This window comes from Engystomops pustulosus, chromosome 1 (genome assembly GCF_040894005.1).
Source record: "Engystomops pustulosus chromosome 1, aEngPut4.maternal, whole genome shotgun sequence".
Classification (NCBI taxonomy): Eukaryota; Metazoa; Chordata; class Amphibia; order Anura; family Leptodactylidae; genus Engystomops; species Engystomops pustulosus.
Genome location: NC_092411.1, coordinates 71,150,682 through 71,167,764, shown reverse-complemented (window position 1 = coordinate 71,167,764; position 17,083 = coordinate 71,150,682). Strand labels below are relative to the sequence as shown.

The 17,083-nt window shown below is 38.1% G+C and overlaps 1 protein-coding gene across 3 annotated transcripts in view; it reads left to right on the top strand.

The window, feature by feature from the left end:
* SCARB1 (scavenger receptor class B member 1) overlaps positions 1–16,238 on the top strand; it is a 67,417-nt gene extending 51,179 nt beyond the window's left edge. Inside the window, exons 9-13 of one of the 3 annotated variants that reach the window (XM_072144358.1) lie at positions 685–758; positions 3,368–3,419; positions 4,233–4,379; positions 5,341–5,477; positions 13,782–16,238. In XM_072144358.1, coding sequence (XP_072000459.1) covers positions 685–758; positions 3,368–3,419; positions 4,233–4,379; positions 5,341–5,466 — 399 coding nt within the window. In that variant the 3' untranslated portion in view covers positions 5,467–5,477; positions 13,782–16,238. The remainder of the gene's footprint in view (positions 1–684; positions 759–3,367; positions 3,420–4,232; positions 4,380–5,340; positions 5,478–13,781) is intronic. The other 2 variants (XM_072144357.1, XM_072144359.1) reach the window with 2 other exon arrangements.
* Positions 16,239–17,083: the final 845 nt, after the last annotated feature.

Sequence of the window (17,083 nt, the reverse complement as noted above, 5' to 3'; positions counted from 1 at the left end):
GTTGATCTCCATACCAAGATCTGCAGCAGTTATAATGCAGATCATAAAGCAGTTTTCCATACAATCCGATGTTACCATATTACGTTGTGAATTTACCTTTGTAGACATGCTGCCCACAAATCGTGTTATATGCTAGGTGTGTGGCCACTCTTGCTGTCCTATAATATCTCCTGTTAAGATAAACGTGTGCCTTTAAGGGATCTAGTAAAATAGCTGTTACACTGTACTCTTCTAGCCAACCAAAATGTGTAAAGGTGCATTAATAATTCTTGAACATAAATGGTTTTCATTACAATGGTTCAGTATTCTTTGTTTTTGAAGTTGTAAACCTTAAAATAAGTGGTCTAATTCCATGGATGTTTTAAAGGACATCTATGACCAGGATGTAGGATTTTTAAACCAAGCATACTGGCATACGGGTGTGTGCCCCCTCTGGCAGAACCTGCTCTTCTTTTAAGCTTCTTATGCCCATCTATTTTGAGAAAAAAAGGCTTTAGCCATGAGCCCCTCTGACTCATTTGCATAATTTTTAAACCAGTACATTAAAAGCTTAACTATCAGATCCTGCCTGAGGAGGTGCACACAAGTATTTCAGTATGCTTAGTTTACAATCCTTCATCCTGGCGGTAGTAACATTTAGTCTAGAAAAGAGCCTTTTACTTATAATACATTTGTTTCCTTCAGCTCACCGGGATCCCCATGAATTGTTCAATCAAGATGCAGCTCAGCTTGCTCACAATGGGTGTCAGTGGTATTACGTAAGTATTGACTCAAGATTGCACACAATTTAGGAACAAAGAGGAACTATCCACATCACTTTTTAGTGTTTGATATTTGACACCGCTAAGCCCAGAAGCTGCCAAGGAAGATATAAGCAAAGGGTGCCAGCCATGACTGCATTTTCTTTTCTTTTCTTTTTTTTTTTTTTTTTTCTCCTTCTTCCCATCTTCTTTGGGGTTGAAACAAAGCAAGGATAGTTTTATCCCCTACGCGCACATGGAAGTTATTGAACATCCATGCGGGAAGATTCCTTCACGAACGGAGCCTGCACTAGAAGCCGCTGTATATTACAGGTGACACCGCGCTCTAACACTCGCAATTGGAGCCGGCTTCGATCGAGTGTTGACCCCTTACATACCGCAGTCAAGCATGGCCGCGGCGTGTAAGGGTGTTCCCCCTATGGATCGGATCCCCTGTGCCACTTACTAGGGGATCCTATCCACTTGTGGGCAGCCACAAGGTCTTCCAAGTGCCCTGGAGCTGCCCGATCCTCCCAGCAGTCAATTAACAGTCAGACCTGGAAGGGGTCTGTCTGGGCATGCGTCTGCATGCTCTGCTCTGTTTACACTGCTCTACAATTAGTATTGTTACTGCTCTACAATTAGTATTGTTACTAAAGTAAGCGGCTTCTAGTGCTTAAACAAACGCTGCAGTGTTAGATAGCGTTACTGGAGGTTTTCCGGTAACGCCATCCTACTAACACTGTGGCGGAGTACAATGTAATCGTCGGACCGCTCGCAAAGCTGTCTGACGTATTCATGAGGCCGGCTCACTCCATAGGCCACGCCCCAACCCCACCCCCTCATGAATGCATCGGACCACTTGGCGAGTGGTCCGACGTTTACATTGTACTTCGCTGCAGTATTAGATAGCGTTACCGGAGGTTTCCAGTAACGCTATCCTTCTAACACTGTGTTTGTTTAAGCACTAGGAGCTGCTAACTTTAGTAAGCAGCTCCTTGTGCCCATTTTATGGGTGATGGGTCCTCTTTAAGGAATGCAATTTTTCTTTTATATATTGTCCCCCAAGTTTCGTTATAAATGGCCACCTATGCACAGCCCCCCTAGTTTACTTATATAAAGTTCTCATATACAGTTCAGACAGCCCATCCACTAGCCTTTGTAATTAGCTGATCTACTCCACAGTATGCATCCCCCCACCCACCACAACCACAGGCTACTAGACCTCCTCAGTCATGCAGAAGTTATAACCTCCACTAAGTCTCTGCTTACCTGTAATACCTTTTTAAAGTGCATTGAAGAGCAGGAGGTATAAAGCCAAGAGCTGTGGAGTACACACAGGAATAATAATAATATTTCTTATATAGTGCACACAGATTACGCAGCGCTGCACAAAGCATGACAATTTGGTCCCGGTCACAAAGGGGCTCACAATCTAAACAACCTAACAGTATGTTTTAGAGTGTGGGAGGAAACCGGAGTACCCGGAGAAAACCTACTCAAACACGGAGAGAGCATACAAACTCTTTGCAGATGTTGACCTGGGTGGGAATCTAACTCGGGACCCCAGCGCTGCAAGGGAGAAGTGCTACTCACTCAGCCACCGTGAATGACATGTCGAGTTATGGGTCAGGACAGTGGAGGTTTAGTTGCCTTAAAAAGTTAGTCCCTTCCACAATGATGGAGGGAATGGTTGAAAGATGACCTGATCAAATGCTCTTATGTACTGTTTATTTTCAGCCTGACCATTTGCAGAATATAATCTGTTTCTTCCAAAGGAAATTAGAATTCATACCATTTAAGTGTTGCCTTGGGGATAGTTTTCACACAAAGGCTATATATCTCCTAAGGTTATGGGTGGGCTTAAATGTTCTTTATTGTCCTTGGGTTATAATTAAAAGGCTAGTTGGTGTCCTTTCCCCCCATTTACAACAACCAAGTGGGAATTTAGGGCATTGCTTGCTCTCATACAAGGAAAAAGCAAGTATGATAAACCAGGGACAATTTCTTATAGATCCATGCACTGTGTCGGTGTTAATCTTTTTTTATATTTGTTATCCATAGTCTCCATTTTTAAATGAAACTTTTAGAATTATTCTTATGAGACTGAAGAGCTCCCAAAACCTGTGAGTGCTGCAGCTTCACAGGCTGTTAACATGAGCAGAGCAGGTATCCCTACCCCCCACATTTTCTGCTGCTGATAGATGGACAGGGAGGAGGGTGAGACTGCTCTGGTAACCCCTGAGCCCCTTTGACTCATTAGCATAATTTCATGTTTATTTTAGGAGGCCACGGAAAGCCAATATAAGATTACCACAGTCACAGTTCCTGGATCTGTGAGAAGGTGTCTTCCATTGGAATTGGGGTGGTGGGAGCCCATTACTGGCTCACTTGGAACAATTGTATTGACTAAATGGTTATCCATTATAAGGTTTTTCTGATTAAAGCATCTGCCTAACAACCTTTTGTGCTCCTTTTTACTGTATGATTGAAATTATGATTCTGCTCAAATATATGGTAGGGGTACCACAGTTCACAAATTCATCTAGCTTTTTCTTTATCCAGACTAAATATGGTTAATTTGTATTTTGTCAACATATGTGATCTTGTTCTGATCTGCTTTTTAGGCAAACTGGAGACATTAAGCCTGTAATACTGCCGATATTGTGGTTTGCTGAGGTAGGTTTTAAAGGGGGAGAATGCTTGTGTTTATATTTTGGGGTGTGATCACATGGTAAAATGTGAAAAAGCATGCTTTTGAAAACGCACCATGTGTTTAGCAGGTTTTAATCAGTTTTTCTCCATTTCTGGAAGTGTTAGCAGCTGTGAAAATGTTAAACGCTGCACACAATTTCAGAAATGAAGAAAAATTGAGTTAAAACTCTCCATGTATGTTACCATGCGTTTTAAACGTATGCGTTTTTGTAACTGCAGCTTTAGGCCCAGGCAAGCATCAGAGTGCAGGAGAGAGAAGGGTTGAGAGTTCCTCACCCCTCTCCTAACCATTAACAGCTGAGCGTCCGTTGCCATTATACAGCAAAATATAGCATATGTCGTATATTTTATTTAATTTTTTTGGGTCTTGGTCACGGTGCTATAGTATTTGTGGCCGAATCACGGTCCCCCTTCTGTGCATATTGCCTTACACTGAAAATATGAATGCTCTGATGCAGTCTCTTGGCACCCAGACCTATTGTGTGCGAGGGTCTTTGAACCTAATGCTATGGTAGTTGCTGAGCCTGTGTGAATTCGCCCTTTGGCTGTTTTCCGAATCCTCTGAAAAGGGCCGTGTCCTCATTAACTAGGTGTGGTGTTTTGAAACACAACTGCATTTTGGGATCTGTTTTGCTCCATGCATCTGCAGTGCTTTTCAGAATTCAATGAAAATGTATTGCATGAACCCGGCATATGACACCAAGTGTAATGCATTTGATTAATGTTAGACAAGAAAATTATTTTTACAAATGGTTTACAGTTGCTTTTCTTCTTCAGAGTGGATATCTTGATGGTCCAGTGTTTAATACATATTATAACACCTTGATTGTGCTCCCTGTGGTGCTTGACTACCTTCAGTACATCCTAATAGCTCTTGGTCTGTGTTTTATACTGGTTGCAGCAGTCCTTCCATTTATAAGCAAGGTAAGAAGCTTATTGCATATGCATAAGATAAAAGGTCTGCATTCCTGACCAACTGCTCTACTTGAAATCCTGTAAAAACCCGGAAGGTACAAGATTTTTGGTGAAACCTGCTCAGGGTTTCTACCACCGCCCCTCCCCACATCCCCAGGAATCCCTGAAAACACTTTAAGCAAGCTACAGTCTAAGCAGACAAGTGAAGCTGTGGGTCTAAGGGTCTGTAGTAATCCTGCAGCACTGCAATTTGTGGATAAACAAAAATGTGGTTCAAATTTCAAAAATGTTAAAATGTCATTCCTTTCACTTGGTCATATCACCTGTCTCAATTGTGTTTCATTATTTTGCATGTTGTGTTACCACTTTAAATGTATGCATTTTAGTAATGTACATGTATTCACACCTGCACAGACATCATGGATGTTTTTTGTATTCCACTGCCTCAATACTAAATTTACTAACTTTAGCGAAAATGAGTGGGTGAAAATTTGTTATATATCTTCAGTCTTATCAAATAACTTTATAGACTTGGTATCAAATGTACTCAAATTGCTGACAAGTGATCAATATTTTTTTTTTTTTTTTTTTTTTTTGATATAGAAATCAAAACTGATCATCTAGTGACTAAGCCAATCAATGCATTCAGAAACATTGAAAAATGACAGAATACATTGTAAAATTAGATTTTAATTGTTTGATCATTTCTGGGGTTTTTGTCACTTACAAGACTACCCACCTAAAACTATGTATGCAAAAATTGTATAACTAGTTTATCATAGCTTAAGCCAACTTTAATACCAGGCACAGGTTACTATTTTTAATGTAGTGGTTTTAGTTTCCTAATAATTTATTAAACCCCTCTATACAGAAAGGCATTTTTGAGTCTATATGTTGTAATACATCAGGGCTAACCTCAATCGTTTCCCCTTTTATACTATATTACAAACTGGCATAATTATTTTTTTAGGAAAAATTCACCTTATTTTGGAGTAGTAATAAAAAAAAGTTTGATGAAAATTATGATATCACTAAAGCCCAAAAAGAAAAGTTGACTGCTTCTAATGGAACTGTGCTGCTGGAAGCCAAATTATAGGTGCGTACAAGGTAACTTTATATATGAGGGTTTCGGGGTTTATTTCTACACTTTTTTTCTGAATGATAAATAATTTTGTTGTCCAATTGTGATGCTCACAAAATGACATCAGACACTAATATTAATGCTAATTTAGACTAGTAAACTGCATGCATCACAACTAGTAAACACTCACCCTGGGTATTTTTGAAGTTTTGTTTATTTTTTGTGGTTTCTTCTTAAAGCAAAACGGCCAGCAGAAATTGCTAACATACTGGTAGCGGTTTAGTAGGTCAAACAGGTTAACCTTCAGATCATGTTTTATTTCATGGCCCAGCATGGTGGCATTTATTTATAAAATAAACTTCAAAGTAAGATGTAAATTGACTTCAGTATGGAGCTCTCCACCCCTCATGATCTTCTACAACCAATCTCCCTCTGCTGTGATTAACCAAGTCTGGTAATTCTCCTCCTGATTTCTGGAGAGCCAGTTTTAATGCATCCGATTGCATCACCCTCAAACTGTCAAGGGGACAATCTCTGGTGGGGAGAGCTTGACTTCCGTGCAGAGCTCTTCACCTGCATGGCTTTATACAACAAGTTTCCAATAATCTCAAAGCTAATTTTCTAGATGCCACCACATTAGGCCTTGAAAGAAAGTTTATCTGGAAGGTGTTAGGGTGGCTTCACACTGTTTGTGTGTGTGTTGTGTTTTGTCTCTGCGTCTTCTAACCAATGTTAAGCCATCAGTTTTGTGTGTTTGTTTGTTTTGTGTTTTTCGTACAACACTAAGCCTCTAACCTTCCTTAGTTAAAAAAAAGGCATTTGACTTCTACTGCCTTCTGTGAACAGGATCAGTGAAAAAACCCATAGAAAACATTAGCTTTCACTTACAGAGCCAAACAGCGGACGTGAAGAAAAAAAGCCTGTGATAGAGCATACCTGTAGTGATCAGTTTCTGCTGATGGGTTCCTTATAAATTCTTTCATCTGTTCTGAATGCAAGAGCATTTAATTTCAAATATTCTCCTGCTAAACAAACTCAGAATAGGCAGAGAATTCCTTAAGTATTGGAAATATTGTGTATATGAAAGGGGCATGGGATACATGCATTGGGTCATGACTTTGATTCATGACTTTGATATTTTTTTTTCTTCTTACTACCAAAACGTAAAACCAAGTCAAAGTTCTGTATGCTAGATAGATTTGACGGGGATAATACAATACAGTATACGTAGAAAAGGTTTGAATGTCTGTTAAGGTAGAATCATTGATAATAACTGAAGCACTAAATTGTTCCTGTCCTAATTTTGACCAGTGTGCCATTGACCACACTACATATAGTGAGGGATATTCGGTTATCTTCATCTTTTCTACAGGTGTAAAGTTAATGGCAAGTATTTATTGCCCATTTAAAAGCCAACCCATCAGTTTTCAGCTATAACGAAGCATTTCTTTTGCAATTAAGGACAGAATAGTTTTTAAGTGGGTGAATTTCATTGTTGCTCAAAATTAATTCTACTAACAAACTAATATTAATCACTAACTGTTTTGTCATTTCTGTGTATGAGTTCACATTCAATTACCGGTACTTTCCATTGTACTACACTTCATAACTCATAACCATCCTCTGGTTTTCCAATTCTATTCATTCTGCAAAACCACAATGTCCACACTTCTAGAAAGATTGCTTTTTTTTTTTTAAACTGCAAAACCTATTAAGAAATCCAGCAAGGCTGTGGAGTCTGTGACAATTGGAGTCGTGATCACATGGACAGACTCCAAAAACCTAGAATTTTCCTTTTTAAATGTCTGTTCTATTCCTGAGCAACCTTTATTGGTCCAAGGGCCACATTGTCCTATTGCTCAACTTTAAGGGGCCACATCAGTAACCAGCACCCTTGAAGCAACAACCACCACAGTACAGCAATAAATTCAGAGCAGACAATGGTGAAAACCTCAGAGCAGATAATAATGGTACTGGAGACGCTCAGAGCATAAAACCACTAATACTGGAGTCCCCTGGAGCAGACAAATACTGATAATGGAGACCCCTACAGAAGACTGCTCTGTAATACCCAGGAAGATATCAGTACCACAATTTAGTGCGAGTCTCCAGTATAGAGTATGGGATTAAAACTGCAAACAAGTAGATCAGAACTTATTTAGGCTGCAAAGATATAATACTGCTTGTCCGATACAAGAAGTATAAAAACCTTAAGTTTGATTGCAATGTAAAAACATATGTAAATTAAACCTCTGATCTTATATAAATTTCTACATGTGTTTGTTATATGTATTAACAATAAAATGTTTGCAAATAGCAGCCACTTAAAAAGAATTAAGGCCTCATGGAGGTTACAAACTAGACAAGAGCATGTAGCATGCTGTCCCCTTATATCCGTGTAAGGTGCACATGAGGTCTGTATAAATAATAAGTCGTTTAGGCACACTTAGATATTTAGACTACTAGGGTATGGGAGGGTTAAGACAATAGCTGTGGTAACATACTGCCTGAAAGGCAGTCTTGCTTATACTGCTACCAAAGCCTTAAGTGTTCCAGAAGTTGTGCGCGTTTTAATAGAGGTTTGTAGTAAACAAGACTTCTGTAGTATCTTCATACCTTGAGTTGGATGCCTGTACACTATTCTTTATTTGGTCCCTACAGATCACAAGCTGAACAAACAAGGAGATAAGAAGGTAAACTGTTTTCCAACATTCAGTGTACAAATTCCCTTTTTTACTAGCAAGTAATGCTTGATGAGTAGGAATCGGAAGGTTAAAAGCAAAAAACTTTAAAAACGCTTTCTGAGCGTTGGATCGGCAAACCAGTGTCTCAAAGTTTAGTTCATATACAGGCAGTCCCTGGGTTACATACAAGATTGGTTACAATAATAAAGTATATGGTTCCGACTTCCATACAAAATCAACTTAAGAACAAACCTACAGAACCTAAGTCAAATTTTTTTTGCTCTGTGACAATTGGATTTTAAAAATATTGGATTGTCATAAGAACTAGGATAAACAATAAATCTTAATTACAGGCACCATTGATAACTGATAAGCGGTTTATTGTAGCATAGGACTAAAGTACAGTAAATTGCCAAAATCCAGAGGTCCGTTTGTAACTAGGGGTCGTATGTAAGTCAGGTGTTAAGTAGGGGACCGCCTGTATAGGCACATAATGGCAGGGTTCAGCTAGACTTGTTTTGAGAGCTCTGCTCTTCTTCACTAGCATAATTTTGGCAGGTGTTTGAGCTTTCCTTTTATACTTCCCATAGGAATCTGTAACTTGTGGGTTGGTTTTGGTTTCCATGACAGTTTATCAACTTGCATTAAACAGATGAATACAGTATCTTTCTATGATGTTCTATCTACCTAGAAGTACCCATTTTCTTGTGCCTGTCTATAGGTTCATTTGGGAGACCACTAAAAATACATGTTATACACTATAGTACGGAAGGCAGTCCACAAGCATATGGACAGAACTAAAAAATGAAATCATACAGTCTAGTAAAATAAAAATACAAACCATCAGCAATATTAATCAACACATACTAACAATCTATTACAAACTGAATATAGGATGGATAAAATTATTTGGTCAAGCTAAATCAAGTATTTGAGTCTGTCATGGCATCAGTCCACGTGCTGGGTAAACGGCCTGTCAAGGACTGTGGGTGTGATACACCCTATTAAAAAAAAATAAATTGTATACATCCAATGCAGGGTCACGCAAATTTTTTGAATTTGGAACCTTGGCTCCAAAGGTTTAAACAATCCTGTAATATTTTTTTTTTTTCCTATAGGGTCTGTCCCACTGTCGGTCCTCGTCGGGCTGTTTGTCACAGCGTCTGTCCGTGTGCTGGATAGACTGTCCAATACTGGATAACAAAATTCATTTTTGTTAGCATATGTTGGTTTATATTACTGACGGTTTGCATTATTCTTTTACTAGTATGTATGTATGTATGTATGTATGTATGTATGTATGGTTGCCTTCTGTACTATAGTCTATAACATGTGTTTTTTTTTTTTTTTTTGTTGTCTCCCAAATGAACTTATGGACAGGCACAAGAAAATGGGAATTTATAGGTAGATATAACCTCTAATCAATGTAAGTTGAGAAACCAAAACCAGCCCACATCTTGTATGAAACTGCGCTTTTTTTGATACTTCCCATAGGAAGTGGAAAACATGGATACAATTAAAGTTGCTTATGGGCGGGCTATTTAAAAATAAAGGTATACTTGCCTCCTCTGGCGCCATTGATGTCCCCCTTGCCGCGGTCCGTTTGATCCGTGCCCCTGTTTGTTTACAGGGGCACAGAAGCCGCTCACAGGGAATTTCCGGTCTGCAATGTGGCCGGCTCCTCCCATCCGTCCCTATCTCTTGGCATTGTAAGCACTGGGAGATGCTGTCTGATGGGAGCTTCCGGCCTGGTGTCTGGTGTACAGATGAGACGGACCGCAGCGTGGGACATCAGCAGCGCCAGTGTAGGTAAGTACAAGTTTATTTTTAAATAGCCCTCCCCAGCCCGGTCCTTAGTAAATTTTTATACCCGGATAACCCTTTGAGCACAATCTGAAATTGCTACTGAGGAAGAGAGCGGAGCTATCGAAACGCATCTAGTTGAACCCTGCTATTATGTGCTTTTATATACGAACGAACTTTGAGATGCTGATTGGACAATCCTACGCTCAGAAAGTTTTTTTAAGTTTTTTTGCTTTTAACCATATGATTCCTACTCCTCAAGCATTACTAGCTTGTAAAAGGAGGCTGGAAAACTGTTTTACCTTTTTACCTTCTTACCTCCTTATCCATTCAAATGCTCTGACAGTGACACAATGGAGAATAGTGTACAGGTGCCAATGCATGGTGTGAAGATACTACAGAGGTCTCGTTTCCTACAAACGTCTATTATAAGCGCACAACCTTCGGAATGCTGGAGGCTTTGTGCCCGAGAAGGCAGTCTTGTTTATCGTGCTACCAGTGGGTTACCACTGCTCAAAAGCAGAATTTCCCTCTATCAACATAACTCCAATTGCTTGGGGAAATAGATGAAACAATACATATCGGTGAGAAGACCTAGGGCGGAAACAAACGCTGATCGCCAAGTTTCTTTTCCAATTCAAGTTTCAGCGTATTCAACTAAGGATACCGCCAGGAACCAAGATCCGATCAGAGGTCTGCTAGTCAAGTGTTCCGTACCATGGAAAATGTAGCCACAATAGTGTGACGCCAACGTGATGAAGGTGCAATATATAAAATTTATTATACTCCCAAACGAGCTTTAAAAAAGGCCTTTAAGGACATTAATGATAGAAGGCATTGGTTTCAGATTCATAACGATCTAGGACTCCCACCCGACTCCAGCTTCAGCAGTTGTGTATGGTCTGTTAGAGAATTTAATGCACTTTAAATTATATTATTTCACATAAAACAATATCTGAAATAAAATATTTATTTTAGGAGTTGTACTGTTATGGGCACTTTAAAGTCTGCATTTAAAAGGGGTATTCCCAACTCACTAAATGCCTTTTATTTAATTTCTAAACTGTAGATATAAATTTCTTCAATTGGTTGTAATTTTAAAAAATGTACCTATATGGTGATTACTTACTGTATATGAGGCTTTATATACCTCAGTTGCAGCCTTTAGTTGTCATTAGATAATGCCTCCACCACACACCAGCAGAGGTGGTCGCGCAGGCGCACAGAGTGGGTTTTCTGACTGGCACTGGCCAGGATTGTGAACTTGCCTAACTCACGCATGCGCCAGTTATTGCCATGGGGCACGCTGTAGCTTCTCAGCTGTCCTGTTTGGCCAAGACAGCTGTTAACTTCCTAGCCAGCCTGATCCCTGCTGTACTGCATATCTTCGACATGATCCAATGATCGGACATCTACCACCTGAAAAAGCAAAGAATAAATCGTTTTTTATTTAAACCAATCTGACATATTGGTTTAGAAAATTCTTCTACCTTATTTTTACTGCATTCTTCATTGGAGACTTTTTTCCTAACCGTTAGCTTCTATTTCCCTTAGTGCTTTTTCAATCTCCTCTCACTTATAATTCTTAAAGAATCTCTCCTCTAAAATTTTAGTTTTTAATATGTAATTCTTTTTAGAAGTTAAATTTCTTTTTAGCCTCTTGCCCTGCTATTTCGGAATGTTTTTCAGACATGGTCCATATTGGCTACACCTATTATCTATAAAACGGTTAGTCTGCATCTTTTAAAATACATTCTGTATATAATTTATTCTGTTCTTTTAGAATTTCTAAGTCTAAGATTTTTTATTGTTTTTTTTCATAACTGTATGTAGAAGTGTGGAAGAATTTGTATTCATATACTCCCTAAACTTTTTCTAACTTTTCAATATCTCCTTCCCAAAGTATGACAACCTCATCGATGTATCTTTTATACATCTTTCTATGGTCCAAAAACGGATTATTATTGTGAATACATTCTTCCTCCCTGACGGCCAGGTACAGATTGGAAAAAAAATTGGAACTCTATGGAAAATATCTTTATTTATATTACAGAGAATGATGCTTTAGAGACTGTTTAAACATTTTGGTGATTTTATTAGTAAAAGATCACTCGATGGGATATTGAGATGAGGTTATTGCATTTATGAATTAAACAGTTACCCCTTTAGGCTTTAATGCTGGCTTTGAAATAATTTTTTGAGTAATACTATTATGGGCACTTTTTTATTTACATATTTACAGCACTTGTAATTGTTTTATGGGTGTTTACACTTTATTGTAATATTGCGCACAATGTTTTATGTGAAATGGAGAATTTAATGCAGTGCACTTGAAATTACATTGGCCATCCATACACATATGATCAAGGCAAATTTCTAAGTATAAGAGAGCACAGGTATGGTGAATTGTCAAGGTTGGAGACCTAGATGGTTATGACTCCGGAACTCTAATGCTTGCCGTTTTTAAACGTGAATAAAAAAAAAAAGGTCTTTAAGAACATTGAGTATAATAAATTTTACGTATTGTACCTTCATCACATTGGTGTCACAATATTGTGGCTTCATTTTCCATGGTACGGAATATTTGACTAGCGGAGCTCTCTGATCGGATCTTGGTTTCTGGCGGTATCCTTGGTTAAATATGCTCAAACTTGAATTGGAAAAGAGACTTGTCGGTCAGCGTTTTGTTTCCGTCCTGAGGAGTGAAGATCGTGGATCCCTACCCCTCTGGTCTTCTCACTGGGAGGTATCATATTTGATTTTTTTTTTTTTTTTTTTTTTTTTTTATTTCCCTAAACAATTGGAAGAACGTTAATAGCATTTTAAATTCTGCTTTTGTGACCTTTTACACCTTTGTTTGGGAATGACCTATTTTCCCATCTAGCTCTGTTCCCTTTTAGTTCACTTGCATGTTGGTATATTTGTATAGTTAAGATCTAAGTGCTCCAATTATTTCTTTTGTGTTTGTTACCATCACTACTAGTTTATCCCTCCCAATACAGAGAGGCTAAATATCTATGTGCTTAAAACGCTAATGATGTATACAGACAATATGCACCTTATACAGATGTAATTATGAGGGCACTGCATGCTACATGCTCTTTTTACAGTTTTGTAACTGGCTCTAATTCTTTTCAAGTCCCTGCTATTTGTTGTAGAAATTTATGTTCGCAAATACTTTGTTGGAAATGCATACAAGGTAAGCGGTTTAATTTTATTAAAATGTGTACATATATGTTAATGCAAATTAGTTTGTCATGTTGTATCTTTTTATACTTACAATACCGAGTGTCGGATACAATATCTATGCAGCCTAAGTTATTGCTGATTTATACTTTCAATAAAACGTATACTAGAAACCTAAGAGCATACAATAAATACTCTTCTTTCCTGGCTGCCCTGTATCTTTCAGCTTTATTTCTCTGCCATGTGCCATTCGGTGTACAACACTGGTTATACGTGCTGGCATCAGGACCCAAAGCAGAGCTGTGCCAGGTGCAGGAGAGGACCTGGGAACAGTAGAGTACAGTGGACAGCAGTACAAGTACTTTCCACTCCTGGGTCCTCTTCCGGGGTGCTCTGCTCTGGATCCTGATCTCCATGCATACAGCCAGTGTCTGGAGTTAGGGGAAAGAGTGGAGCGCCAGGAGAAGAATCTGGAGAAGTGAGAAACTTCTCAGCTGCACTCACTGAGGTGTCTCAGTTGGAGGTTTGGCTTACTGACTCCACAGCCCTGAAATCCAGAATTGATGGTGGATAACAGGGCCTTTTTAAAGATTCTATTTTCTAAAGATTAAAAATGTGTTTTTAATGTTTGTACCTGTGTTTCACATTTTTTTTTAGAATCCAGAAAACATCTTGCAAGACACAGGTGAAATAACTCAAACCGATCGGTGTCCCGATGATGCAAAGCTTCTTGAAGACCCAGAATATGATACACCACAAACTTGATAAATGGCAATTCCCACTTTAATAGAACTCGCCTAAACTTTTTTTCAATACTTGGAATCTCCTCATTGTGGAAAGTGGTCATTGTTCCAAAAAAAAAAAACTGTGGAAAAAAATTTAAGCGAAAATGAGGGGCATCCACACAGCAAAATATAATGGGGTCAGTCCTCACAAGACTAATGGTATTCCCTGTCTCAACGTGAAAACAATATATTTGGATTTCTTCTGACGCCTGTTGTCAAACCAATGACCTCCTGGCATAAGTGGGATTTTTTTTTTTAAACAATGAAGGTACTCCTCTAGTACCTGGTGTACAGTATATTGAGCAGATCACATAATGCATAAGATATGCGGTTTTCGGTGCGTTAACTTTCATTGACCTGAATGGAATGCACAACAACCTGTGGTGTCTTCTGCTTTAGATGCAGCTCCTCCATTTATGCCACATGATTACTCAGCTAGGGTTTTTATGACACACAAGTTATAACTGCATTAATATGCGCATATATGGATGTGGTAACGGGCAAATCGCTATGAAGCAAACCAGTGTATTTACCGTTATTGGAATGTCTTTCAATATATAAACCCCTTCAGAAATGTGATTACATTGTCATAGCATAATACTGAAGCTTTGTATTTTTCAGTTCACTACCTTCTAAAAAGCCAAGTTGTCCTGTGTTCGGTTTACCAAGCACTTATGTCCCTCTTAGCAGTATAACCTGCGCTCATCTTACAAAATTTGTTCACGGTTACACATTTGAAAAAAAGTCCAGGAAAATGACGATTTTAAATAAAACTATGTTTCGCAGCTCTAAGCCTCAACAAAAGATTTTGCACTGAACTTCTCAAGCAATGATTTATTCCACAAACATCTCAGGGTAATGTTTGTTAAAGTACAAGGCTGCATTCAATGGGGATTCCTTTACAGGGAATTGTCTGGGAGGATTGTGTTTATTTTCCAGAAATGTTTGTCTTTGGGGTTTTCGCGCTCTCTCTCTGCCAGACCAAGATCAGATACTACCAGGGCAATGTGCTTACTGGTGATGTAACGGTACACCTTTTAGGGTATATTCCTTCATGGCAGCACAGAAATTCCTTTTAATTCTTTATGGTGAATTACTGATGAGAACATGCTTTTCTGCTGGTCTGAGTCAGATAAATGACCGGAAATTTCTACAACATGATCTGCTCCATTTAAAAATCCTCCTTGGTAATTGTAATACCGTTCTTTTACTGTGTCCAAAATTGCACAATGTCGTTTTCACCCTATGACAGAATAAGGTCTTTGGGTCGATTTGGGATGTTGGTCACTCATAACTTCCACTACATATTGTAGTCTTCTTGAAACAATTTACAACCTAGGTTATATGCACATAAGTGTTACAGTACACCCAAAGCTTATCCATTAATTTATTTTAATTAAATGGAATCCTGGTGCCTTTTTTATACAATTGTGAAACGTAATTTATAAAATAGCTTAAATGTAAATTATATGATGTAATTCATACATGTGTATATGTGACTGAATATAAAATTTATACAAATATTTTATAGCTTAAAACCATTTTGTATGAGATTTATCTTTACAATCACTAGGCTTTCATCACTATTATATCCTGTATTGGCCTGCTGGTTCTGTTCTAGTACTGAGATTGAAATGCGCAGGTTTTGGGAGCAGATACCTTAGGACATTGATTTTCTTCAGGGAACATTAAGGAATTCATAGCCTGAATGGAGCTGGAAAGATGCTGCAAATGGATTTGAATACCTGCCATGGTCATCCTTTACTTTTGTCTTACCTGTAGCGCTGTGTACATTCGGCAATCATTCCCACCTAACCTGGCTAATGCCTTATGTCCAGCAGGCATCTCATGGACCGAATATGCCAGTCTGAATAATTTGCCAATGCAAACATTGTGCAGGTGGTTGGAATTGCGGGACTCTGGTGTTTGTTCCATAATGAAAACTCTTAATCCCTGAGCCAAGTCTGGATTACCCAAAACATTTTAAATATGAAAACATTCCTTTTGGTTTACAGAACCTGTTTGGAACCTTTTTTTTTTCCTACTTCAAAAGACTATCAATGTAATGTTGGCCTTTACAGGAGTGGTAGCACTTTGAACGTTCCATCTATTATGTTCTGTGCTATTTATTTTCATATAAAGTTTTGTTGAAAGCTGCTGTTTAGTAACATTATTGCTGTCTTAACCTTGTCTCACTGTTCTATAGAGGTGCTACATCTGTTTCTCACTGCTGTTCTCTAATTTTCTTTTTACTACTGTATTCCTATCACAATATAAATAGTTAAATAATTGGAAGAAAAAAAAAAAGTATAAAGTTTTGACTTTGTTACATGGTTTTTGTGGTCCTTTTTTGATGTGTGTTGTAATGATCTCTAATAGCTTCTCTCTTATAGGAAAAAAATAGTTTACTACTTTTTACAGGTGTTCTAGGGAAAGGGAAGAGATGTAATTAGTACAAATCGTAAACATGTTGGGTGTCTCCACGTCCCAAATTTCTCCAATCTATCAAAATCATTTTACCATTCATAACTATTTGAGTAAAATTGTCATATAGATCAACAATTGAGATATATAGAGCTCTATGTATATGTTGGTGTGTACCACAAAAATAACACCTTACATGGGTCCATACATCGAAGTGAATTTGGCAAATACCATTTTTGTACAAAAGATTTAAAATTGATCCAAAGAATAAAGGGGAGGTGTCTTTTGGAGTCCCCAAGAAAATGCTGCAAGTGTGTGGGTTTTTTTTTTTCTTTTTTGTCAATTTCACAGCACACAATTTATTTTATTTTTTTTCAAGCTTTCCAGTACACTACATGGAATATTGTGCCACCAAAAAAAGTACAATTTGTCCTGCAGATAACAAGCCCATATAAATCTGTTTAAATAAATTGTTAAAATAAGTTATAGCTTTTGGAATGAAGGAAGTTCAAAAACAACTGGGCTGAGCCCTAAAAGAAACAACAAACAAACAATGAGAGGAGTGGAAAGATAACCGATAAATGTGTCCAGATTAAAGTTTCAAAAAAAAAAAAAATATATAGTTTCTACGGTTGAAAAAAGACACTTGTCCATCAAGTTCAACCAAGGAAGGGAAGGGATTGGATGAGGAAGGGATTTAGGGGAAACAATTCTATATAACATAACCATCAATGTTATTTAGGTGTAAAA